Here is a 26,615-nt window from a genome sequence, read left to right on the forward strand (position 1 = left end):
ATTTCACAGTACTTCACATTTGCATTAATAAACACCATTGTAGCCTTTCCCTCTTTGTATTCCAAATAACATAAGCAATAGCATCTGATGCTTTTCCTGCAGAATTTAGATTTGTTTTGTTCCAATGCTGAAGAAGGTACTGAAGTCTGACAGAAATTGTGGGCAGAAAAAAGAAAGCAGCTTCCTTTGGTCACACTGTGCATGCTGTACTGTAGTGCAGTGCAGTTGACCATGCTGTTGCATGGGGTACACAAATCTGACAAGATGAGTACACACATTACGTTACAGGGGCTCAGATGAACATTCTGCCCCTCGCCGCTCCCCGGGCCCTCTCCGAGTCTTAAAAAGGACTCTACTATCCTTGGGGAAAGTAAAACAGTATATTGCATTACTTCGTGTCTCACTACTCCCTGAGCGGGATTTTTCTGCCAGATACTATTACACGGTCTCTATATGGAATAGTGCCAGTATATATGTTTGCGTGGACACCACAAACAACACAGAAAGCCCACAATATTTCCCATCAGCGGCAGCAACAGCAAGAGCAAAAAGATCTTGGGAAGACCGAAGCTAGCTGAGTTCTACTTTGGAAGAGTTCCGCCCACAAAGTCCTCAATGATTGGCCATCGTCATCATGAGCTTATGTGGCTCCAGATCGGATGTTGCGCCGTGCATAGTGGGAAGAGTAGTTCACAGAGCTAAGTAAGGTGATGGCTCTTTTCAGGAGGCGACTTCACATCCCAGAGTGCATTGCGGTCCGGCGTGGCGATGTATGGTGTATGGGCTTAGTTTGGACAACAGTTTGGCTCTTTATCTCATCATTTCTGAAATGATGCTGCTGCTTTGAATACAAACCTTGCTTGATTACACGTCTGGTGCAGAACAACAGGATGGATGGGACGTGAGTATGGCACAAAACTGCCCCGATACTGAATTTTCAGCTTTTTCTTTTTTAAAAGAGTCCAGTCTTTTTTGCTTAAGAACATACGGGGGTGGGGTTGGGGGAGTGCAGGCAATACCTAATTGTTCACTAAGAAATCAATTTGCTCCTGCCTTCCAGTATTTTGGCTGATAAATACGAAGGTGGTGGGATATCTAATAATAGAATTAAATTGTATTTTACTAATATATCAGGCAATTAATTAACTTTTATGTGCTAAGCCAGTTAGAGTGTTGGACTAGGACTGGGAAGACCCGAGTTCGAATTCCCAATCAACCATGAAACTCATTGGGTGATTCCAGGCCAGTAGTGTCTGAGTGTATGACTGAGTGTATCTCTCAGCCTAACCTACCTCACAGGGTTGTTGTGAGGATAAAAATAAGCATGTACTGAGCTCCTCGCTCCTTGGAGGAAGAGCAGGATATAAATGTAATAAATAAATAAATGCTGCTATTTAGTCTCGAGCTGTTGCACATTGTTTCCTCCTCCCCCATCCCATACCCATATCTTGAATGTGCTCATCACAAAATTCCTAGTTATGAATTAGGGTTGCTTGTCGTCAATGCTGCTAGGGTGTATTTGTGTATCAGTATGTGTGTGTCAGTGTAGTTTCTTAGCCCTTTTGGAACCATTTCTTCATTCTTCTTGCCCTAAAAACTACTTGGAGAACTTTTTTGTTGAAAAATGGTATGTAGTAAATAAGACCTTAAAATCTTAGAGTGGGGGAAAGGGAACAAATAATTGCTCCTCTTTGCCCTGAAAACACATTTCTCCTAATAATATCAGAACTATCCTGGTACTACTTCATATTTCCCAGGGCTGAGTTTTGATACTGCAATCAACTTCTGAGGCTGAGCCTTAAGTGAGCCCCGGTATCTGCCGAAAGCTTGACTACACATTTTGCAGGTTGAGGCAGTAGAATCCTGGCCTCTACCCTTTTAGATTGTAGTAATATATCATACTAGCTAGGCTGGGCCCAGAGCATCAGCACCACTTTCTTCCCGTGCCTGCCACCATTTTGTTTCCCGCCTTGCCTCCGGCACCGCCGCTTTCCTCTTCCCCTTCCGGCACCTTGCTTGCGAACTCTCACGAGAACTGCCACACATGGGATTAGCGAGGGGTGTATATATATACACGCCCACACACTAGCTGGGCTGAGCACAGAGCATCTGTGCCTCCGCCATCCTGCTTCTCCCCCCCCGCCCGCTGCACCCACTTCTCCCCCCGCCGCCCACCTGCCAGCCAATTCCCTGCTGAGGGGTGAGGAGGAGACTGCCAAGGGCTTGGTGCTCAGTGGAAGAGCCTCTGCTTGGCATGCAGAAGGTCCCCCTCCCCCTGTCTTCAGTCTTCTGTGCCACCCCTGCTAGGTGTTTGCGGAGAAGAAGAGGCGGTCCATATAAAACGGAGCCTGCTACAAAGCTAACCCACTGGCGCTTGAGTAATGAAGAAGGGCGGCAGCGCTGGCGATTTCTGGCAGATGATGAAGAATGTGACCGGGAACAGACTGGGTTGGAGGCTCACTCTCTAGGGCTAGATACGGTATGTATTTTAAATACTTGTATTAAGTCTCTGAAACATGGGATGGGACACACGCAGAGAACTTGCTAGTTACAATGACCAAGAGTTGCCCTTCGGGAATGCTTCTGTGTGTGTACGGAGGTGAGGTGTGAGTTCTGGTGACCCCTTCTCTCTGCAGCCACCTGTGAGTGTGTTCTTGGGTAGACCAGTCTTCTGAGGTGAGCTGATGCACTAAATCCAGAGCGGAGGACTAATCTACCTACGACTCCAATTGGTGGACCAGCTCTGCCTGAGGAAAAGCGCCGTTTTGAGGCCCATTTTTCTAGCAAAATGGGCCTCAAAATGGCATTTGAATCACCTGAATCGATTCAGGTCAAACCAAGCATGTTTCTCCTTGACCTGAATTAGGTCCTCTATTTTGAGGGTGTTTCGATTTGGGGTGGAATTTGCTAATTACCCCGTTTGACCTGAATTGATTTGAGATCAAATTCAATTGTTTTGATTACACTCCAGCCTGGCTATTGCAGGATCCCTATACATTGCAGGAGATTCTAAGGCAGGCCACTCCTTTGACTTGCATAAGTCAAATATGAAGATTCAGTGTTGCCTAGTGTGATCAGAAAATTGGGCCTAATTGAGAAACTCCTGATAGGCTTCCACACTAAGGACTGAGAATCTCTTAAGTTATAGCTCATCTGAAGTTGCAGTTTTTCTTCTTGGAAACCTTTATGCCCCATAGTGACTTCACAAATTATCGATCCCAGAGAGATTGCAGTGAACTTGAAATCCCTTGTATCCAAGTGCATGTCAATGCAATCACTAGGCATTGGGAAAGGGATGTGGTATATACCCCATACCTCTGCTCTGAGAAATATAGCACTGCAATATAGCACTTCATTAGGGTCTTTAGCCCTAATGTGATTGGAAAGCCCCCCCCCCATTTATTCCTTGCTTGGTATTGGTATTCCTTCCTTGGTGTTCCAAAAAACATACCATCCTTCTGAAAAAGCCCTGAATGCATCTTTGAAAACCCTATGCACCGCATTATGCTCCTTTCCCCCCCACCCTTCCTCACAGTTTCTAGCTTTCCCCTTTTCCCTTCAGCCTCCCTTCTGCTGCCTTCCTGAAAATGGGTCCCAATCAAGATATCCTGCATTTCAGCTCCAGGAATGGCTACTTGGTGGTGAAATTCCCACACTGTTGGGAATTTACCACTCTGAGGAAATGTGGCCTTTACTAGAGTGGAGGGAGATGGGGACAAGAGCTTTCCTACTATAGGCCAGAAATGCTTGGGTATCTTGAATTGGGTCAGAGAGTAAATGCCAGGCCATTCTCCTTCCAGTTGCTGTCCTGGTCCACACAGATCTGTAACTTGTTCTTAAAGAGAAAGCAAAAGCCTTCACTCTTCTTCCAACATGTGCATGAGAGAGGAGGAGCAGGGATGGAGTTCGTAGCTCTTAGGTTTATTCAAGGAGCTTTGTGTTTGAACCAGACCAGTATGGATCAGATGTTAGCAGCTGATGGGGCTGGGAATTTTGCTGCCGTTTGTAACTTTCTGGTGGTTTTGAGTGGTGAACATGAGTATTGCAGAGTTCATCTGTGTCCCTCTGTCTCTTCCCCATCCTTCTTCATTTGTATTTTGTAGAATAAATTCTTCCCAGTCTTGCCCAAGGCCTGCACTGCACAGGAGGCAGCAATGAATGGGATGAAGTTTTACTCAGGCCTACAAGCGGAGGATGGCCATTGGGCTGGGGACTATGGGGGACCTCTCTTCTTGTTGCCAGGTATGGAGATATGAATCGTTAACCAGTCAGACTTTGAGAGCTTCTTCCCAAACAAACAATGCTGTGTCAAAATGTTAACATTTTGGCTCGGATTTCTGTCTCCTCGTGTTTTCTCCACTCCTATTGTTCTCTGGAAGCAGGCAGGAGAAGGTGAAGAGAGTACTTCCGAGTCTTTCATGACTGCACTTGTTTCTTCTTGCAAGCCATGTGAAAATAGTAGAGAGCATTCTACATCACCAGCCAGGGGGAAAGGAGTAGGGAAGGGGGCGGGTGTGGGGTGAAAGCTGCTTCACTGCTGTTTGATGCTTGCTCGCCTGTCCCTCCCCTCTCTCTGAACATTTGATTGGTTGGTGGTGGAGCTGAGTAATATAGCCACCTAATGGCACAGCGGGGAAATGCTTGGCTAACAAGCAGAAGGTTGCTGGTTTGAATCCCCACTGGTACTATATTGGGTAGCAGTGATATAGGAAGATGCTGAAAGGCCATCATCTCGTACTGCGTGGGAGAAGGCAATGGTAAACCCCTTCTGTATTCTACCAAAAGAAAACCACAGGGCTCTGGGGGCGCCAAGGGTCGAAATCGACTTGACGGCGCACTTTACCTTAGTAGCTGAGCAAGGAATGAGACTTGTGGAGATGGAATGAAGAGACGCGGGCTTAAGAGCATTGTCTTGTTGGGTTTCCTCAGAGGTGTGTTGTAACTGATCATTGTCCTTGATTTGATGGGGCTGGGTAGAGATAATACAGTACAGAAGAACGTAGGTTAAACAAGACTACAAGTACGAGGAGGGGAGATTACAAGTTAGCCAGTAGCAAATGTAGGTTAGAAATTAGAAAAGGCACTTTAAATACGAAGGGTGTAAAAAATCTAGTCCTGCTTTCCCTGGGACATTTAAGGAGTCAAAGAGCCTCACTGGTTTTGAGATTTTGAGCTGTGTAAATTTATGATGGATATCTTGCAATGTTTCTTTTCTAGTCCCTTAGCTGTGGCCCACTGGAATTGGGAATCTCGCGCCCCCCCCCCCCCATCCACCCAACACACGGACCCATGATCTTGGTATCCTGTCCTCCCCACTCACCTTACTTGGGATATTGGGGATTGCTAACATTAAAGACATATCAGTGGCATTGTATTGTGCCCAGTGAAACTTTCTTTTAGAAACCATTGTTCAATGCTAGGCTCATGTTCAGAGCCTAAGTGAACCATTGCTGAGGAATTTCCACCCCCATTCAGTCCCCTGTAAAATACTGAATATTGATCTAGCTTTGTGGCAGCATATGCCCCACAGCTTGCTTACCTCTTTGTGCATCTTCTGTGGTGCGCTGTGTTCCTTGTTGTGGCATACTGTGCTAGCATAAATGAATGGGTTTTTAAACATTTATATGCTGCTCTTCCTCCATGGAGCCCAGAGTGGAGTATGTGGTTATGTTTCTCCTCACAACAACCCTGTGAAGTAGGTTAGGCTGAGAGAAGTGTCTGGCCCAGAGTCACCCAGTGAGTTTCATGGATGTGCCTGCTCTGCAGCAAATGGTTGGGCAAAATGGTTTTCTGATTCCTTTTTAATTTCATCATTGTCTTAATTATGTCAAGACATTCCTAGCAGCCTCCCCAAGTTTCAGCAGGAGTGAGCCCAGTGTAGGCTGTCTCTGCTTCCCTTAAATGTTATGCTTGTTCTTTTTGCTGCCTGGCAGGGGGTGGGGGGACACAGACCACCCTGCTGCATTAGGGGACTTGATGCTCCCAGTGAATATCTGTTTTCAAACAGGGCTCCTAATCGCATGCCATGTTGCTAAGATCCCGCTTCCAGAAGAGAGCAAGAAGGAGATGGTGCGCTACCTACGTTCGGTGCAGCTCCCAGATGGAGGATGGGGCCTGTGAGTTAAGCTAAAAAGCCAGTAATTCAGAAAGGATGCTATGGAAGTGTCTCTTGCTTTGTTTTTAAGGCTGCAGTCCTAAACACATTTACTAGGGCAGCGATCTTCACTGTTTTTCAAGTGGGAGCCACTTGGGCAAAAACCCTTCAATCTGAGAGACCTTCGCACAGTGCAGGCTGGTGAGACGCTTCAAAAGAAAGGCAGCCCTCTTGAGCCCCAGCGCCGTCTTGGAAGGTGCGGAGGGAAGTGTAGTCTTTCTTGACACCTCTCCCATAGAGCTCTATGGGGAAAGCACTGGGAAGGACTATACTTCTCAATGCAGCATGCATGCCTTCCAGGATGGTACTGAGGCTCAAGTGGGCTCTATTTCTATTGCAGGGCCTCGTGGCACTATGCGATGGCAACGATAGCCTTTGAGCAGTGTCAGGGGGCTGGGCAGAGTATTCAGCGTCCATGGAAACATTACACAGGCCTAATAAACAGGAAGTCGGAAGCCGCACTTGGAGTTCAGTGGGAGCTGCCTCTGGCTCCTTGGCCTTGCAATGCCCCATGGAACACAACTGGACTTTCCCCCAAATAAATATGCATAGGATTGTCCTGTAAATCTTGCATTTTCAACTGAACTAGCTTAACCTATGCAGAGCATCTGCACACTAGTACTTGATTGCTCCCCTCACCTCCTGCCACAGCCGCCCTCACTTCGGAGATCTCTCCACCATCACCTGAGTTGCCCTCCTCCTCCAACCGGTTGCTGCCATCCCCCTCTTGGTCACTCCTCCATCCCTTTACTCCATCCCCCTCACCCCTCTTGGTTGCGGCTGCAGCGTTGCTGGCACCTATTGGCTAAGCGGCAACCTCCTATCCCCAGAGCCCCACTCCTGCTCCTCCCCACAGGAGCGGCAGCAGTTGACTGGGCCCTTCCTCGCTGCTGCCACCGCCATGGCCACCCATTCCCCTCAGGCTGCTGACAGGTCCTTTGCCTGCCTGCCTCCCTCTGCCAATGGCCCAAACAGCAGCCGTGGTTGACTGGGCCCTTCCTTGCTGCTGCCGCCATGGACACCCATTCCCCTCAGGCCGCTGACAGGCCCTGGCCCCTCCCTCGCCCTTCCTTCTTTCTCTTTCCCCCTCAGTTGCTCTCTCTTTCTCTCTCCTCCACTCGCTCTTCTCTCTCGCTCTCGCTCTCTCTCTGTCCCTTCCCGAGTTAACAGATCTTGTTCATCTTGCTTCCTCATCTAATTCTCACAGTGGAAGCCTCCTTCTCCTGAAGGGGCTCTTTCCTCCCTCATGGCTCCTCTCTTCGCAGACCCCTGCCCACTGTCCTTTTATAGAGAAATAGATAGATAGATTTCTCTCCTCTACAATCAAGAACATCTTCCGACCAGCAACAGTTGCATTCCAACTGACTTTAACCATCACAGGCTCCTCCTCCCTATCTGCATATGGAATCCCCACTGCCCAATCAGGTGCTTTTGCTCACGAACTCTCGCAAGAGCTGCCATGCATGGGATTAGCCATGCCTTAGAGCAGGGCTTCTCAGTGTTGGGTCCCTGATGTTATTGGACTTCAGCTCCCATAATCCCCAGCCCCAAGGGCCTTTGGTTGGGGATTATGGGAGTTGAAGTCCAATAACATCTGGGGACCCAATGTTGAGAATCCATGCCTTAGTGAATTAAATATATAGAAGATAGATGTCGAGGATGGGGTAGGCTGGGAATGAAACTGAAACATTTAAGCCAGATGATAAAGGAATGTCTTGGACTCCAGCAGGCTGGAAGTGCCTACAGTAGGCTTGGTTGGTGAACTACAATGTGTGGCAGGAGTACCTTCAATGTTGTGGTAGCAAGCATGACTTATCCCCTTAGCTAAGCAGGGTCCACCTTGGTTTGCATTTGAATGGGAGACTACATATGAGTGCTGTAAAATACTCCCCTCAGGGGATGGAGCCGCTCTGGGAAGAGCATCCAGGTTCCAAGTTTCCTCCTTGGCTTCACTAAGATAGGGCTGAGAGAGACTCCTGCCTGCCTCTTGGAGAAGCCACTGCCAGTCTGTGTAGACAATACTGAGCTAGATGGACCAATGGCCTGACTTGGTAGAAGGCAGGTTCCTGTGTTGCTAATGTATGAGTATGAGAAAAGTGGATTGTGTTCATTATAACCTGGACCAGTTTTTAGGTCTTGTAGGCTTAGGGCAAACTTCCTCAAGCTTGTCCAATTGAGGACTCGTCATCCACGGCTGTAGTCAGCATTGTCGGACAGCTGCTAAGGGCCCTCGGAAGCATCCACTGCTGATCCCAGAGGCCACCTCTGGGGCCGTAGTCTTCATGTGGTGTTGGTGATGATGGCAGAATTGCTCCTTTGGGGCCCAGCTAGGTAGGAGGGGGCCTGTGGGAGGCAGTTTGCTTAGGGCTGCCTGAAACCTGGAGTGAGTGAGGATTATAGGAAGCTGCTATATACTGAGTCAGACCATTGGTCTATCTAGCTCAGTATTGTCTACACAGACTGGCAGCGGCTTCTCCAAGGTTGCAGGCAGGAGTGTCTCTTAGCCCTATGTTGGAGAAGCCAGGGAGGGAACTTGGATCCTTCTGCTCTTCCCAGAGCGGCTCCATCCCCTGAGGGGAATATCTTCCAGTGCTCACACTTCTAGTCTCCCATTCATATGCAACCAGGGTGGACCCTACTTAGCTAAGGGGACAAGTCATGCTGGCTACCATAAGACCAGCTCTCCTCTCCAGTGTGCTTCCCAGACTGTGCCTAGTAAATACATTTGTAGTCACCTATATTGGGCAGCAGTGATATTTCTCATTGCTACTTCTCTGCCCTAGATGTCTCAATGGCCTGGGAATGCAGTACTTGCTTGCCTGGGCCATGTCCAAATGTCAGTAATATGACCCGAGGTTGGCAAGTTTAAGAGAGAAACCTGAGGTCTTGAAGAGCTGCAGAACTGGGCTAATGGTAATGGCATGCGTACATAATTGAGGTTCAGAGGTTATGATCTGTTTTGAGTTACTGGCTCCAGCCCTATCTAAAGGAGCCAGGATCTTTACAGAATTTGAACACTCTCTTCCCCATCCCAGTCTTCATTGTTTTTCTCCTTATGGAAATTTGGACTCCAACCATCAGAGAAGCAAGCCAACTTCCCAGTGATCACTTCTCCTGAGATAGCAAATCCTTGACTCTTGATATTGCCAGAGCTTTTTGACTCTTTTTAAACTCACTGCAAGTTTCTGACATACCCTTGAATGTGTGAAAAATGACTGATCATGTAAATAAGCCCCAGTTGAAAAGATGTAGGCCTGCTGGGGACTGGAGCTCCACGTTAAACCTCTGTGTGACACTTTTCAAATAGTCCCCTGAATGATTGTCCATCTTTGTTTTCACTGCAAACGTCAATTCCTGTCTCTTTGATAGCAGTTGTGCTTCCTTGAAATTACTCACAGCCCTTTATATTGCTCAGTTCAACTTACAATAAATTTTGTTTAGCCGCAAGTCAGCAGGGACAAATGGCATTTTTTGCATGGGCGCCATGTAGGTGTTCTTCATGCTTGCCTAATCTGTTCTCCGGTAGGCACATTGAGGACTTGTCCAAGGTCTTTGCAACTGCTCTCAACTACACAGCCCTGCGAATTCTTGGCATCAGTCCTGATGACCCAGACCTGGTGCGAGCTCGGAACAACCTCCATAGCAAAGGTGACTCCCTGGTTCGAGACCTTTGAGGAGTGAGGAAGTGGGGGTGGCGTTGGGTTTTCTGTCCAGCATGCCTCTGGGAAGGGGCCTAAGCTCCCAGAGGATGTTTTCCTGGGGCGGGGAGGCAGGAGGCTTGGGCCGGGCACCCTGCTGCACTGCTTTTCCTCTGTCACTCTAGGTATTTATATTGAACTATTCTATATTTGGCTCTTCAGGTGGTGCTGTGGGAATCCCTTCCTGGGGTAAATTTTGGTTGGCTGTCTTGAATGTCTATAGCTGGGAAGGCATGAATACACTTTTCCCTGAGATATGGTAAGTGTAACTTTAATGTATTCATTCAAACACATATGAATTGTATCTTTACCTTCTCACAGAGGCAGAATGGCAGGTGCCATCAAGCAGGTGGGCCATAGGTTGGTGTGTGTGTCTTAATTTCAGTTTCTGGCATGTCCAGTTGAAGAGCAGATTTTTTTTATTTTTTATTTTTTGCCAGAACTCACACTTGAAGGAACTTCTGCTTCCATAAAGTTCTATGAGGGGAAAGCCTGGCCGCAGGAAACCCAAATGCTAATATTTTAACCCAAACAGGAGGAAAAGTTGCCTTTTAAAATCTATCTTGAAATGCTTAATTTTTCATTCTGAACTTGAAAATGCTGAGGAAATTTCCAAAAGAGAGAGAATGCAATTTGTAACTGTATAGTTGGAGGAAACATAAGATAAACTAGAATCTTTCTGAACTCTTCAGACTATTCAGTATCTTCTAGGCTTGATCTCAGGTGCCCTTCTAGGTGAAATTTCCTCAGCAAGGCTGCTCTGTCCCCATTGCTGCTTTCTGCTTTTTGGCCATTTCCTCTCGGGCTTTGCCACCTGCCAGTTCCCTGAAAAACAGCTAATGGTATCCTGTCGCATACTTGCCTCCTTGCCTGACCTGGGCCAGATGGCACCCCTGAGTGTGTGTGGGTGTTATCGCTTTTCAGGATCTTGGACCCATGCTTGGGAGTCACTACTTGCCCTTCTTCATCCTAGAAGCTGCTTGACTAGGATGATGGTGTAGTGTCATGGCTAAGCTATAAATTGGGAAGTTGCCCCCTCACCTTTGCTTACTGAGTTACCTCTTTCTCTCTCAGCCCGCACCTGTAATATGAGGACAAGAACACTGGTTGACCCTAAACAGTGGTTGTAGGGATTATAACAAAATAATGCATGTTAAAGTACTTTTTGAGGGCCTCTGGCCTACCTGCTTGACGGCACCTGCCTTGCTGGAATCCATTGCTTTTGTGCCCAAATTACTCTGTTCTAATGCACTGAGTAGCTCTGTACAAATTTGTTGGGCGGGTGTCAGGAGCCAACATCATTGGACAGTTGCTGAGGGCCCATTGCCAGCTTCTGAGACCACCTCCATAACTGCCATAGCTTCTGTGTGGTGGAGTGATGCTTTTATTGTCCACTCAGGGGTGTGAGTGTGTGTATGCACACTATGAAAGGCAGTTTGCTGAGGGCCACCTGAGACTGGAGCTGGCCCTGGCCACAGGAAGTATCCTGCATTAGGAACTTTTGTGTGTGTGTGTGTGTGTGTGTGTGTGTGTGTGTGTGTGTGTGTATAAAATCAGTGAGCCCTTTGAAAAGGGGACGTTGGGTTGTTCTTGCACTCTGCCTGCTTTTCTCGAGTCTGCTCTGGAATTTATGTTATTACAGAGGTGATCTCATCCCTAACCACTAGTTCTAGACTTGTATGCCACAAGATGGAATTCTGTCTTGAAACCTCTTTAAGTGCAATGTAACTGTGTTTATATTTTCTTGTTATATTAACTCCGAATACCTGTGTTCTGCCAGTCCCTGATCATAGACTCTTTATGTCATAGGTTATTTCCCTCATGGATGCCAGCACATCCTTCCACACTTTGGTGTCATTGCCGTCAAGTTTACCTGCCGATGGCCTACTGCTATGCCACACGCCTTACTGCAGAAGAAGATGAACTTATCCTGAGTCTCCGACAGGTACTTCAAAGAGACCTTGATGCCGTGCTCTTTTTGCTTCCCCTTCCTGCAATTCCATGGATGCTGAACTGAGATCCTGACACATAATGGTACAACATGGATGGAATCTACAGTTTTGCTTAAAACTTAGGCTCCTGTGGAATGAAAATATACATTGTGTGGTGTCCAAAATCACTACTCATTTACCCCTGATCATACTCCTCATTAGGGATCTGCCTCAAAACGAGCCATTTAGAGTGAACAGGGGGTCCTGTTCTGAGCTCAGAACGCCCCGTTCCTAGGTGGAACATTCCTACCCCTGACTAAGCGCCATTTTCGATTCAAAAATGGTGGCTGGAGTGGTCCGGCGGAATAGGGGTCGTGCCATTGAGACAACCAGCTCACCCGGTTGTTCCGACTAAACATTTTGCACATTTTGCGTTGCGTTCCATGCTCAGAATACACAGTGTGTTACATGCACACCCTACTCCTCCTCATACTTGCTGCAGTCCTGCTACCATAATGTTTTGTGTGAAAAAGCAAAAAATCCAAATTTTATTATTCTCCTCCCACAAAAATCAGTGAATTCGACAAATATATATATACTGCGAAACAATGAAATAGAGTGAAAACAATGCAAACGTACATAATTCTGAACACAGAATTTGAGTCTCAATGCAAAATAGCTGCAAAATCTAGAAAAACACCTGTGCTTATGATTCTTTCCATCTCTTGTATATAGTCTTCACAATATTTGTGTTTATGTCAAAGTGCACTGTTGGCTGAATATGCTGGCCTGATTTGAGACTGAACCTCTGCAGTCTCTTTCGGACTTCGGTTCTACTCCTCATTCGGTTATGTAATATCCTGTGACATTCCCCTCCCCCTCCCCGCAGGAGCTCTATGTCCAAGACTATTCCAGCACTGACTGGCCAGCGCAGAGAAATAATGTTGCGGCGTGTGACGTTTACACGCCACACAGCTGGCTGCTTACAGTTGTCTATGGTGAGTAGGATGCTAACTCTGAACTTGGAACATTATTGAACATTTTGCCATCCTTAGTTAGGACTTGCGTGCTTGCCCTTGCGAGACATCTTGTTCCCTTTTCTAGTTGAAAGAATGCTACTGGCCAAGCTGAGACCAGTGTTATCCCTAAAGAGAAGACAGGATAGAATGAAACACAATTTCTGAGGTAGCTTTCCCTAGCAAGTCACTAGAGAGGCATTGCTGCACTGTATTGGGTGGGGTAAAATGTAGTAGTAGCAGTGAAGGGAATGTTGTTGGAGGAAATAATATAATGTGCATACTTGGAAATGTAGGTTTCAATGTAGGTTTAAAACACATGCCTTCAGGAGGGAACATGTGCAGAACACCTATGAATGTCTCTCTACTTCCATTCCAGCAATAATCAACACCTATGAGAGATACCACAGCAAGATGCTGAGACATCGAGCCATAGAAGAGATATACGACCACATCAAGGCTGATGACCGATTCACCAAGTCCATCAGCATTGGCCCTGTAGGTCACTTGAACATTTTGCTTATTGCGAAATAACTCTGGGAATGAGCTTGTTCTTTGGATCCTGGAAAATTTGTCCCAGCTCCCCTCAGCTGCAGCTCTGTCATGGTCTGCTAGGTTTCAGGGCCCAGTTGTCTATCTAGGTGACCAGACGTGGGCGTGTGGTCCAAAGCAAACAGGAGTCAGGTTCTAGAGCAGCAAGCAAGAATTAGAAAGGCCAGTGGCACAAGGGTGCTGAAAGGCAGGCAGAGGTCAGGATCCAAGGCAGCAATTGGGAGAAAGGAGTGGGAGCTAGGCAGAGTCCTTGCATTGGAGAGAAGTTGCTCAGCCTAAAGAGCAATCTCTGTGGCCAGGTCTTCTGGGATTGGCCCTTGGGATCAGAAGTGTGTGAGAAATGGAGCAAGAGGACTCGAAGAGGCAAACACCCTTGCCCATTTCCTGTGAGCAGAATTGGGGTGGGCGGCACACCCCATGCCAGATAGGCTCCCCACCTCCATTGTGTTTGCACACATTGTCAGGAATGAAGGGATATGCTGCAGGAAGCAATCTTTCCCTCTTAAGTATGATGCCATTTGGGGAGGCAGAGAGTACTCCTGGCAACGCTCCTCCACTTCCAGCATGCTCAGCCTTTGAAGACTGTGCACAAAGATGGAAGGGGAGTGCTAGCAGCCTTCCCATCTCCACATATGCTGCCCTTCCAAGGCCAAAATGGGGAGCCTTTGGAAAGGGCAGGGGCATGTATTGGAGGGTGGCGGGGGAGGCTTCCAGCAGCCTTCCCCTCTCCCCACACACTGCCCTTCCAAGGCTGCATGACTAGGATCTAGGCCTAGCCCTTGCCACTTTGCATGTGTGTGCGGGGTGGGTGGAGGGGTCTGCCAGCAGTCTCCTCTTCCTTTCTGCAGTCAGCCCCCTTGAAGCATTCTTTGCAGCTTCGGACTCCCTCTGTCCCAAAAGGGGTTTGGGGGTTATAGCTGAACACTAGGATGTGCTGGTTCATGTTTGAGCTGGGCAGTGTGTTGCTGCTGCTCCTGTGCTTGGGAAGCTCAGGCAGGCTGGTCCGACATCCTCGAGAGTGCCCTTGAAGCCCAGTGCTCAGTCTGCCAGACTTGAACCCTGTTCTTGGCAGAGGCTGAGTTCCCTTGTTTGGCAGTTTCGGTCGGTGACTTGGGTATGTGTCTCCGGCCCTGACGAGCTCTGGGCTGCAGCCTTTCAGAGTCCTAGAAGTGCACCCCAGTGAATTTGGGTGCACCAAGTCGATGGGCACAAGTCAGGGTGTCAGTCTTTCCGTGAAGAAGTCAGAGTATGAACCTGTGTAGGAAATGAAGGACTGTTTCGTTTAATCTAAGCACTAGTCATTTGGTTGTAACTCCTGCTGGGTGCTGATTTCTGAATCCACTGGGTCACTGATCAAGGAGCCTTGATTTGCCTGTGTTGTGATGCAGAATCTAAGTTTGTGAACAGTCAGATATTAGATGCCAGTTGCTTTAGCCTGCTGAGGGTAGGTAATTGTTGGCTTTTCTTCTTCTGTTCCTATAGATCTCAAAAACAATTAACATGCTAGCGCGCTGGTATGTGGAGGGCAATGAATCTCCTGCATTCCAAGAACATGTCTCCAGAATCCCTGACTACCTCTGGTAAAGTCGTGGAAATCCCAAATGTGGTACTTCTTGTAGCTGCAGCATCCATTATACTATTAAACACACCAGTGGCACAATGTTCGTTGTCAGGGACGCCACAACTGCTGGTCTGTCATGAAGAGAGCAGGATTGGCTAGTGTTGCTGTAGGAAAGAGCTAGCCCTTTGAACAGCCCCGTTAAGTTCTCAAGCAGGACTTTCATGGGCTATTCATGTATTCATTCTTTGTTGTGTTGTGTTCAGCCCTTGATTCAAGGTGGCCAGAACTGTGGCTTTAACCTCACAGCAGCCCTGTGAGGTAGGTTAGGGTGAAAAACTTGCCCAAGGCTACCCAGTGAGCCTCAGAGCTGAAAAAGTATTTGAACCTGGGTTTCTCAAATCCTAACCCAACTCAACCCTCCAGCCACCACAGCACAGGCAATTCTTCCTGAATGACTAGCAGTAATACTCATTTACCTGGGTCTTGCACGGCTGGGGTATGGGGCTCTTCGGTACTGGCAATAAAGATAGCCCCGGCTTCTTGTCCATATGTGCACTGAGGCTTCACAAAGCCTGTTGACAGTATGTGTAGGGCTGTGTTCAGTCAGTATTCAACACTGTAGCTTTCTATCTCCTTGCAGGCTGGGACTAGATGGCCTGAAGATGCAGGTAAATCTTCCTGATAGCCAGAAAAAAATGGGTCTCTTCTCTTCTCTCTCTCTCTCTCTCTCTCTCTCTCTCATATTGAGGGCTAACCTTATACGATACACACAGATGCAGGTGACCTTGCGCCAACAAACCTATTTAAACCAGAAAGAAAATATTTCCCATGGGGCACTAGATCAGAAAAGTGGCAGGGAGGGGGAAGAGGGGCTTAATCCTTCCCCAGACTGTCATTTCCATACTCCAGATAGTATCTCCTGCCCAGTAGCTCCCCCCACCCCCGGCCCTGCACAGGATTTTCAGTGTGAGAAAAGGTATTTTAAAACCTTACGGAGAGAGGGTGATTTAGAGCAGGCAAATGGCAGTCAGAGAAGGGGTTAAGTGCTTCCTCTCCTCGCCACTGCTCCCGGCCCAGCCCCTTCTCTCTCTCTCTCTCTCTCTCTCTCTCTCTCTCTCACTCACATGGAGACACACCCCTCTACCTCCTCGGAGAAGGGAAACTCCTTTGTATTGCAGCCAAAAGACCATATTGTTTTCCCAGCCATATCACTTGCCAGCAGTTGAATTTGAGAGGAGGCAGTCAAGAGTAAAAGTCGTTTATTGTGAAGAAAATAATATTTTCTTACCACTTGATGCATCTGAGGAAAGGTGTCTCTTGGCCTGTTGGAATCAGCTGAGCACATTCTGCAGAGGGAATGATGTGCAAGTGGATCTCATTCCTCTAATGCAGGGTTTCTTAACCTTGGGCCCCCAGATGTTGTACTACAACCCCCATCATCCTCAGCCACAAAGGCCATGTCTGGGGATGATGGGAGTTGTAGTCCAAGAACATCTGGGGGCCCAAAGGTTAAGAAATCATGATCTAACATAGATAGGGCTGCTCAGCTTTGGCCCTCCTGCAGATGTTGGCCTACAGCTCCCATAATCCCTGGCTATTGGTCACTGTGGCTGGGGATTATGGGAGCTGTAGTCCAAAAACAGCGGGAGTGGGGGCAAAGTTGAGTAGGCCTGCTCTAACAGATAGATGGGTGTTTCTAACTGTGCCTTTTCTCTTTTAGGGCACCAATGGGTCACAGCTTTGGGATACAGCATTTGCTGTTCAAGCTTTCCTGGAGGTGGGTTTAAAAAAAAAAAAATTCTTCTTGACCTACAGTTCCATAAATCTTGTCACAACTTGGAAAGACCTGACTCCTTTTCCTACCTTTGGGGAGAATTGTATTACATTAAGTAAGAGATGATTGAGCTTAACAGCAGCTCCTCTGGAAAACAAGATATCTCTGAGACCTATCGGTCAAAGTCAAATGAATTGACTGTCTTCCAAGAAGCTGTATAAAATATGGAGCAAATCCAGCTCACATAAAACAGAGAAATAATAAAAATGGCGGCAATAGTAGAGAAGCAAGCAAGCCCATAGCCAGCAATGTTGTGTTGTACCCCAATGTAAAGTAGCACCTACTTAAATATAAGTTGTCTAGTACTCTCAGTCGCCGGTCTGCAGACTGGTGCTGGTCCATGAGGAGTTGAGTGCCGGTCCGTGCTGGTCCATGAGGAATTAAACCCCCCACCAATAATTTCGAGCCAGTGGGGGCCACTGCTGCCAGGATCTCTCCGGAGCTCATTTCTAGGCAGGCAGCCCTCACTGCTGGGCTAATGTTCATTTCACTTCCTTGAAATGAATACAATCCCAGCAGCAAGGGCTGCCTGCCTAGAAATGAGCGTGCCCGGGTTCTGTGGATCCTGGGCCCCGCCTCCTTTGCATGTGACAGCAGTGAGGGCTGCCTGCCTGGTAATGAGCTCTGGAGAGCCTCCCGGCAGCGGCAGCCCCCACCGGCTCGAAATTGTTTGGGGGGGTGCCTGGGGGGTCGGGGGCAAGGGGGGGGGGCCCACCCCTTTACTAATATTTACTATCAAAAATTCACACTACATCAAGCTTAAAAACAATCTTATTTTTAAGGCTGGTGCCCAGAAGAAGTCTGAATTTATTTCCTGTTTGCAACATGCGCATGAGTTCTTAAGAATCAGCCAGGTAAAGATCAAGTTACCTCACGAGTCACCCTCTTGTGATTCAGTTCTGAAGTAATATTAGCCATAATTTTGTTTATGTGAATACATTTCAGTTTTACTATGTGCATCCTGCCCACCTCTCACTCCAATATTCTTAATGTTGCCTGTGTCTCTGATTGGTTATATGAAAGATTGTGTAAGTTTCTCTCTCTCTTTCTCTCTCTGAGTTCATTCTTCTAGGGATGCAGTGCGTGCCACAGTGTGTACCAAACACCCAATTTAAGCAATAGGGTTTGGAGGACTTTTAATTGCTACTGTTACTCTACAACACCTTTCTAGTCATCAAGGCATTGCAACATCTAACCGAGAAAGTCAAAGGCCTGACAGAGAGGCCACATTTCTAGATATGCTAAATGACTGCCTTAGTTGGAGCAGTTGGTCATGGAACTGACCAGAAAGAAGGCGACCTTGGACATAACAACAAATATTTATATACCACTTTTCAACAAATGTTTCCAAAGCAGTTTACTTTGAGAAATAGTAAATAAGTGTGGGGAGTAGTAAAAAGAAAGCTGAAAAGGAAAGTCAGAGTCAAAATGCTCCAGAAAGTATGAAGCCTATTTAAAAACACAATCATAGAAGCTAAGTTGGCATGTATACCAAAAAGGAAGAAAGGTACCTCTTCCAGGAGGAGGCCAGCATGATTAACGAGTAGAATCAAGAAGCTATGAAAGACAAGATGGTTTCCTTCAGAAAATTGAAGTCCTGCCCAACTGAAGAGAACAGAAAGGAGCACAAAACTCTGGCAAAATAAATGCGAGGAGATACTAAGGGATCCAAAAAGAGAGTTTGAGGAACATATAACTAAAAGTGGTCAAGGGGAATAATAAAAATAATATTAGCAGCAGAAAACCTGCCAGGGAGGCAGTTGGACTGTTAGATGATGAGGGAGTGAAAGGGATCATTAAGGAGGATATGAAGATTACAGAGTAGCCAGATGAATTTTCTGCATCTGTCTGCATGGCAGAGGAGACTGAGTGTATACCTGCTTCTGAACTTATCTACTTGGGGATGGAGACTGAAGAACCAAGTCAAACAGAGGTGACCAGCCTCTTGGAAAATTAACAAATCGCCAGGGCTGGATGGCATCCATCCACTAAAAGAACTCAAATGTGAAAGTGCTGATCTCTCTCTCTCTTTTTTTTGAAATTTAATTTTTATTAATTTTTAACAATAATCATAACATCCATAATAAACACAATTGGACTTCCCGTGCACCTCTTTTTGTGAAATAAAAACTATAAAGTTTACCTTATTATAATATTAATTTAAAAAACACTAATTTAAAGCTTAAAGAAAAAAGAAAAAACCATTAGTCTACCCAACCTGCATTTCAAACTTCAAATCCAGCTGTAAGATCCATATTAGGAAAATAATTCTTTAAGTACAACAAAAAAGGTTTCCAATCTTCCCTGAAACATTCTAAGCTTTGATCTTTTATCAGTGTTGTAAGTTTTGCCATCTCTGCATATTCCATAGTTTTTATCAGCCAATCTTCTTTTGAAGGCAGTTCATTAGTCTTCCATTTCTGTGCGTATATTATTCTAGCCGCCGTAGAAGCATACAGGAAAAAAGTAAAGCTATTTGTAGAAATTTCTCCTTATGTTATTCCTAGCAGGAAGGATTCTGGCTTCTTAGAAAATGTCACTTTAAATATTTTCTTTAATTCATTATATATCATGTCCCAATAGGCCTTAGCCTTCCCACAAGTCCACCACATGTGAAAAAAAAGTAACTTCAGAATCCCCGCACTTCCAACATTTGTTTGAAACATTTTTATACATTAATGCCAGTTTTTTAGGTGACAAATACCATCTGTGCATCATTTTATAATAATTTTCCTTCAAAGTATAACAAGCAGTGAATTTTAAATCATTCTTCCATAACTTTTCCCAGGCTACCATTTCTATATTATGTCCAACATCTTGAGCCCACTTTATCATAGTTGTTTTAACCAATTCCTCTCTTGTCTCCTCTAAAAGTAACAATTTATACATTTTAGAAATTAATTTTTCATCATCTTGATATAGTTCCTTCTCAAAATTCAAAATCTGATCCTCAAATCCAACTTTAAGGTCTTTCTTATAAATCTCATTTAACTGATAGTACTGAAACCAATCTCTTACCACATTTTGTATTTCATTTAAAGTTTTTAACTTACAATCCTTTCCATGAAAATGCAACGGATCTCTATAAATACCCCTCAGACACCTGCATATTTACTTCTTTACGTGATAAAGCTTCAATTGGAGATATCCATAACTGAGTTTTTGGTTCTAACCAATTTTTATATTTTAACCATACCCTCATTAAACTCCTTCTTACATAGTGGTTCAAAAAATCTTTATGTACTTTACTTTTTTCATACCATAAGTAAGCATGCCATCCTTCTGTCAAATCCCTCCAGATCAAGAACTAGGGTTTCTCAATGTTATCCATTCTTTTAGCCATGTCAAACATACAGCATCAAAATACAACTTTAAATCTGGCAAGGTAAGGCCACCTCTTTCCTTTGGATCTGTTAAATTCTTAAAATTTATTCTTGGTCTTTCCCCCTGCCAAACCAACTTAGTTATATCCTTCTGCCATTGCCTAAAACAAGTCATATTATTAATTATAGGAATAGTCTGAAAGAGAAATAACATTTTAGGTAAAACATTCATCTTCACCACTGAGATTCTTCCCATTAAAGATAGATTCATTTTGGACCATCTTTGCAAATCATTTTTCATTAAGTTCCATGTTTTAACATAATTATTAAAAAAACAACAAAGAATTATTATTTGTTAACCAAACACCCAAATATTTTACTTTCTTCTCCGCTCTTAACGCACTTATTTCAAATAATCTGTCTTTAGTTTTCTGATCTATATTTTTAGTCAAAACCTTAGTTTTAGTCTTATTTATATAAAATCCAGCCAACTGGCCAAATTGCTGTATCTTGTACAAAAGTCTTTCAGTCTTGTCCATTGGATTTTCTAAAAATAACACAACATCATCTGCAAAGGCTCTCAACTTATATTCTTGTCTCCCAATTTTGGGACCATGTAGTTCATCATCTTCTCTAATACTTCTACAAAGCACTTCTGGAACCAATATAAAAAGCAATGGGGAGAGTGGACAGCCTTGTCTAGTCCCTTTTTGTATTACACAATTGTCTGATAATTCTCCATTTACAATAATCCTAGCATATTGTTCCGAATAAATAGTTTTAATTGCTCTAATGAAATTATTACCCGCAGTTATTTCCTCTAATAGTCCCCACATGAACTGCCACGAAATATTATCAAAAGCTTTCTCTGCATCCAAAAAAATCATCGCCATCTGTTTGTCATTATGTTTTTCATAATACTCCAATACGTTTAAGACTGTTCTAACATTGTCTTTCAGTTGTCTCTTTGGCAAAAAGCCAGCTTGATCTTCATGAATAAAGTCTCTTAATATCACTTTCATTCTTCTTGCCAAAACAGCAGCAAAGAGTTTGTAATCATTATTTAAAAGTGATATTGGTCTATAATTTTTAACTAATATTGGATCTTGGTCTGGCTTAGGGATTATTGTAATATTTGCATATTTCCATGAATCTGGCATAATCCCTTTTTGTAAAATGTCATTCATAGTCCATTGAAGAGGTTGTAAAATTTGGTCTTTAAATGACTTATAATACAAAGCTGAGAGTCCATCAGGCCCTGGGGCCTTGTTGGATTTAGCTTGATTTATTACTTCTGTTAATTCCATAACTGTTATTGGAGCATTCATAATTTCTATTTGTTGATGAGAAAGTTTTGGAATATTTTTAGACCTAAGAAATTGCTCATCTTTTTAATCTTCTACTATTTTGCCTTTATATAGTTCTGAATAATAATTTAAAAATTCCATCCTTATTTCCTTTCCATTATAAGAGAGCCCATTTTTTGTAAGTATTTTAGATATAAAATTTTTCTTCCTCTCGGATCTAATTTGCCAAGCTAGCAACTTGCCTGGTTTATTTGCAAACTCAAATGATCTTTGCTTAATATATTTCAAATTTTGTTCAAGTTCATTTGCTATTAACATAGAAAGTTGTTGTTGTAGAATCTTAATAGCTTGAGAAACCTTCTTCTTGTCTTTAGTCCATACCAGTTCCCTTTCCTTTTTGGAGATCTGCATCAATAATACCTCTTTTTTCAATCCTCTTTGTTTTTTAAAATATGCATTTTGCTGTATGAAAAAACCTCTCAAAACCGCTTTACTTGCATCCCAGACAATTTTATTATCCAATCGTTGATTTAAATTCAATTCAAAATAATCCTTTAACTTCTTTTTGGCTTTCTCGACCACATCTCTGCTGATCTCTTAACAAAAAATATGTAACTTGTCCCTACAATCGGCCCTCTGTTCTAGAGGACTGAAAAGTAGCCAGTGTAACACCAATATTCAAAAAGGGATCCTATGGGGCCAAGGAAATTACAGGCCATTTAGCTTAATGTCTGTCCCAGGTAAATTGATGGAAAAAATACTTAAGGATAAAGTTGTTAAACACTCAGAAGAACAGGGCTTGCTGAAGGAGAACCAATATTGTCTCTGCAAAGGCAAGTCTTGACTGACTTATCTCTTGGAGTTCTTTGGGAGTGTCAATAGGCATGTGGATAAAGATGATCCAGTTGTCCTATATTTGGACTTTCAAAAAGCATTTGATAAAATTCGTCATCAAGGCTCTTGAGTAAATTCAGCAGTCATGGGATAAGGGGACAGGTTCTATTGTGGATAGATAACTGGTTGATGGATAGGAAACAGAGGGTAGGAATAAATGGACAGTTTCACAATGGAGGGAACGAAGAAGTGGGGTCCCCCAGGGATCTATACTGGTACCTGTGCTTTTTAGCTTATTCATAAATGAACTTGGTTGAGGTAAGCAGCAAGGATGCCAACTTTGTAGATGACATTAAGCTTCTTAGGGGAGTGAAGTCCAAAAGACTGTGAGGAGCTCCAAAAGGATCTCTCCAAACTGGGTAAATGGGCAACAAAATGGCGAATGCGGTTCAGTGTAAGTTAGTGTAAAGTGATGCACCCTGGGGCAAAAAACCTTGGCTTCACACATACACTGATGGGGACTGAGATGTCAGTGACTGACCAGGAGAGGGAACTTGGGGTTGTGGTAGACAGCTTGTTGAAAGTGTCGACTCAATGTGTGGCAGCTGTGAAAACGGTAAATTCTATGCTAGGGATCATTAGGAAGGGGACTGAAAATGAAACGGCTGATATTATAATGCCCTTATACAAAACTATGGTGCAGCTACATTTGGATTACTGTGTTCAGTTCTGGGCACCATATCTCAAAAAGGACGTTATAGACCTGGAAAAGGTGCAGAAGACAGTAACCAAGATGATCAGGTGCCTAGAGCCTCTTTATGAGGCAAGGCTACAACATCTGGGTGTTTTTAGTTTAGAAGAAAGGCAACTGAAGAGAAACATGACAGAGATCTGAAAATTTATGTATGGTGTGGAGAGAGTGAAGCTTTGTCCTCCCTCTCTCACAACACCAGAACCCGGGATCATCCTATAAAACTGATTGCCAGGAAATTTAGGACCAACAAAAGGAAGTACTTTTTCACCTAGTAAATAGTTAATCAAAGGAATTCTTTGCCACAGCATGTGGTGATGGCCACAAGATTGGATGGCTTTAAAAGGGGCATAGACAAATCTATAGAGGACAAGTCTATTGGTGGCTATTAGTCTTGATTACAATAGGCTACCTCCAGGCTCAGAGGCACGATGCCGCTGAGTACTAACTGCAGAGCAGCAACAGCAGGAGAGAGGGCATGCCTTCACCTCTTGCCTGTAGGCTTCTCAGAGGCACCTGGTGGGCCACTGTGTGAAACAGGATGCTGGACTAGATGGGCCTTGGGCCTGATTCAGCAAGGCTGTTATGTAAGTCTGTAGAAAGGTTTCATCTTTATGTCAAACTTCCAATAAGGCATAAGATTGCAACAGTATATGCAAGAACCCTTCAGGCCAAATCCTGAAATAACAAAAACAGTCATGCCTGTGGAAAGCACAAGTATTACAGTCTGTTTATGCTGCTGCTTTCTAAAGGAGTGGTGAGCTCCTTTCCTGAGGAGAGGAGAGCTGGTCTTGTGGTAGCCAGCATGACTTGTCCCCTTAGCTAAGCAGGGTCTGCCCTGGTTGCATATGAATGGGAGACTAGAAGTGTGAGCACTGCAAGATATCCCCCTCAGGGGATGGAGCCTCTCTGGGAAGAGCAGAAGGTTCCCAGTTCCCTCCCTGGCAGCATCTCCAAGATAGGGCTGAGAGACACTCCTGCCTGCAACCTTGGAGAAGCCACTGCCAGTCTGTGTAGACAATACTGAGCTAGATAGACCAATGGTCCGACTCAGTATATGGCAGCTTCCTATGTTCCTGTGTACGGATCTAGTGTATAACTACATTGATGGTATTGATGTTTCCTGCCTGCCAGTTTTGAATGTGATTTTGTCTCTTCTCCAGATTCCAGATAATCCACCCGATTATGAGAAGTATTACCGCCAGATGAACAAGGTATAACCGCAAGGCAGTAGAAACTGGTTGGGAGGGCTCTCTGCCTAGCACCCTCCCTTGAAGCATTGATTCCAGATTCTGAAGCAAGCCTGACAGATGTCTCTCTGTGAGAAATCCTGTTTTGCTGCCTTCACTTGGAAGACCTCTGGTGTCTCATACATTCCAGGGTGGCTTTCCCTTCAGCACTCGTGACTGTGGCTGGATTGTAGCTGACTGCACTGCCGAGGGGCTCAAATCAGTGATGCTGTTACAAGAGAAGTGCCCATTCATAAAGGAACACGTCCCACCCAACTGCCTCTTCGATAGTGTGAATGTGGTGAGAACAGAGACGGCGCCTTCTATTACATAATCCTTTCTCTTCCCTAGACTATTATGTCTACTCAGCTCCCTTTGGCTAGTTCTTGGTCATAAGCTAAAGAGCGTAATGTCTGGGCCGGAGCTAGAGCCATGAGCCTCTATGGATATTTCTGGGCAGGCCCGCCCTGACCATTGTTGAGGAGTGTGGGGCTTTTGAGCCATCCCTCTGAATTCTGTCTTATATAATGGAGACTCTTTCCTCCTCGGTGTCTTCCTTCAGTTGCTGAGCATGCAAAATGTCAATGGTGGCTTTTCTACCTATGAAACGATGCGTGGGGGCTGGCTCCTGGAACTCCTGAATCCTTCAGAGGTATTTGGTAAGAGGCAGGGATTTGCTTTGCATTCATTCTGGCTACTGAACGGTTCACGGGTGTGTGTGTGTGTGTGTGTGTGTGTGTGTGTGTGTGTGTGTGTGTGCGCGCGCGCCATTTGGGATCCCAGGGCACTGGGACAGCTGTCTGAGGATGAGGTCTACTGTTTTCCTTATTTCGGAGATTAGGATCACTGTAGGGTAGGGGTTGGCAACCTTTCAGAAGTGGTGTGCCAAGGCTTCATTTATTTACTCAAATTAGTTTTGTGTGCCAGTAATACATATATCATTTAGATTCTACTACCACTCCAAATATTTATATACTGCTCTTCAACGAAAGCCACCTAAGTGGTGCAGCGGGGAAATGCTTGACTAACAAGCAGAAGGTTGCCGGTTCGAATCCCCACCAGTACTGTATCGGGCAGCAGCAATATCCGAAGATGCTGAAAGGCATCATCTCATATTGCACGGGAGGAGGCAATGGTAAACTCTTCCTATATTCTACCAAAAGAAAACCACAGGGCTCTTTGGGTGCCAGGAGTCAAAATCGCCTTGATGGCACACTTTACTTTACCTTCAACCAAAGCTTTCAAAGTGGTTTGCATAGACAAATAAATACATAAATAAGATAGTCCCCTGTCCCTAGAGGGCTCACATTCTAAAAAGAAACATAAGCCAGATACCAGCAACAGCCACTGGAGGGATGCTGTGCTTGGTTTTGGATAGGGCCAGTTGCCCTGCTAAATATAAGAGAATTGCCACTTCAAAAGGCGTGTCTTTGCTCAGTTATCAGGGGTCTATTCTAACCCCCTTGCCTTCTGTTTCCAGCATGCAGCCCCTCTAAGCCAGCCTTCTGCTGAGTCAGAGATGATTTCTCTCTAACTCCGCTACGGAGACACTTTAGAAGGACTGCATGCTGGAAATCAGGGGCCTGGGGAGTGAGGCAACCACTCACGGGGGACCCACAGTGGGTCCCCTGCAGGGGTTGTCCTTCTTCCCCCTACCATGATATTCCCCCTGAATCCCGGAGCTGATTGCTCTTAATTGGAATAGCAGTATGAGTGCCACTCAAAATAATTTTGCATGCTGTTTTTAACAAGCATGCCCTGGTGACCCTTGCTGTAGAGCAAAGATGGACTGGATCTACATCCCTCCCCAACTCCAGGTAGTCTCCTGCTGACCCCACCAGACATCAAGCTGTAGTAAAATGGTTGATAAAAAGATTTATCAAGTTGTAGTAAAAAAACAAAAGTATGTGTGTGGTTTTTAAATGCACAATCTAGAAATACTCCACTTTGGAAATGCTACATTTTCCTCTTGGATTTTGAAGGTAATGTGTGGAATACATAAATATATATACTTGAGACTGTATGCTCCACAACCAAAGGATGCCTGCTTTATTGTGGAACATGTCCACAATTGATGAGGTCAGTTTGTATGTCAAAGTGAACTTCTGGCCCTTGGACTCCTACAGGATGGAGCAGTTCTCCTAACTGTGAAGGAACATGTTCCAGAACGTCCCTCATGAAATGCTTTCTTTTGCCAGGACTCTTGTTAATGGAGAGTATTTGCTTCCTTGTTTGTGATTTGTAGGCGATATCATGATAGATTACACTTACATTGAGTGCACCTCGGCAGTGATGCAGGCACTGAAGCATTTCCATGAGCGCTTCCCTGAACATAGGACACTGGAGATCAGGTAAAAGGCGGGAGGAGGAGAGCAGAGAGACGAGTTGTGGAAGCTTCATTTCAGAGTTTGAAACTTGCCTGTGG

The 26,615-nt window shown here is 45.0% G+C and overlaps 1 protein-coding gene across 4 annotated transcripts in view; it reads left to right on the forward strand.

Annotated features, from left to right (window-relative positions):
• The first annotated feature begins 684 nt into the window (after positions 1-684).
• Positions 685-26,615, forward strand: part of LSS (lanosterol synthase) — a 35,241-nt gene continuing 9,310 nt past the window's right edge. For 2 of the 4 annotated variants that reach the window (XM_053283081.1, XM_053283082.1), the window contains exons 1-17: positions 686-901; positions 2,308-2,479; positions 4,104-4,242; positions 6,008-6,116; positions 9,681-9,802; positions 10,015-10,111; positions 11,662-11,797; positions 12,673-12,781; positions 13,179-13,297; positions 14,834-14,931; positions 15,553-15,580; positions 16,633-16,689; positions 17,529-17,600; positions 24,125-24,175; positions 24,342-24,491; positions 24,753-24,849; positions 26,436-26,541. In XM_053283081.1, the coding sequence (XP_053139056.1) occupies positions 891-901; positions 2,308-2,479; positions 4,104-4,242; positions 6,008-6,116; positions 9,681-9,802; positions 10,015-10,111; positions 11,662-11,797; positions 12,673-12,781; positions 13,179-13,297; positions 14,834-14,931; positions 15,553-15,580; positions 16,633-16,689; positions 17,529-17,600; positions 24,125-24,175; positions 24,342-24,491; positions 24,753-24,849; positions 26,436-26,541 (1,673 nt within the window). In that variant the 5' untranslated portion in view covers positions 686-890. Of the gene's footprint in view, positions 902-2,307; positions 2,480-4,103; positions 4,243-6,007; positions 6,117-9,680; positions 9,803-10,014; positions 10,112-11,661; positions 11,798-12,672; positions 12,782-13,178; positions 13,298-14,833; positions 14,932-15,552; positions 15,581-16,632; positions 16,690-17,528; positions 17,601-24,124; positions 24,176-24,341; positions 24,492-24,752; positions 24,850-26,435; positions 26,542-26,615 lie in introns of all 4 variants that reach the window. The other 2 variants (XM_053283083.1, XM_053283084.1) reach the window with 2 other exon arrangements.

The sequence above is a fragment of the Hemicordylus capensis genome, chromosome 1, assembly GCF_027244095.1.
Source record: "Hemicordylus capensis ecotype Gifberg chromosome 1, rHemCap1.1.pri, whole genome shotgun sequence".
Classification (NCBI taxonomy): domain Eukaryota; kingdom Metazoa; phylum Chordata; class Lepidosauria; order Squamata; family Cordylidae; genus Hemicordylus; species Hemicordylus capensis.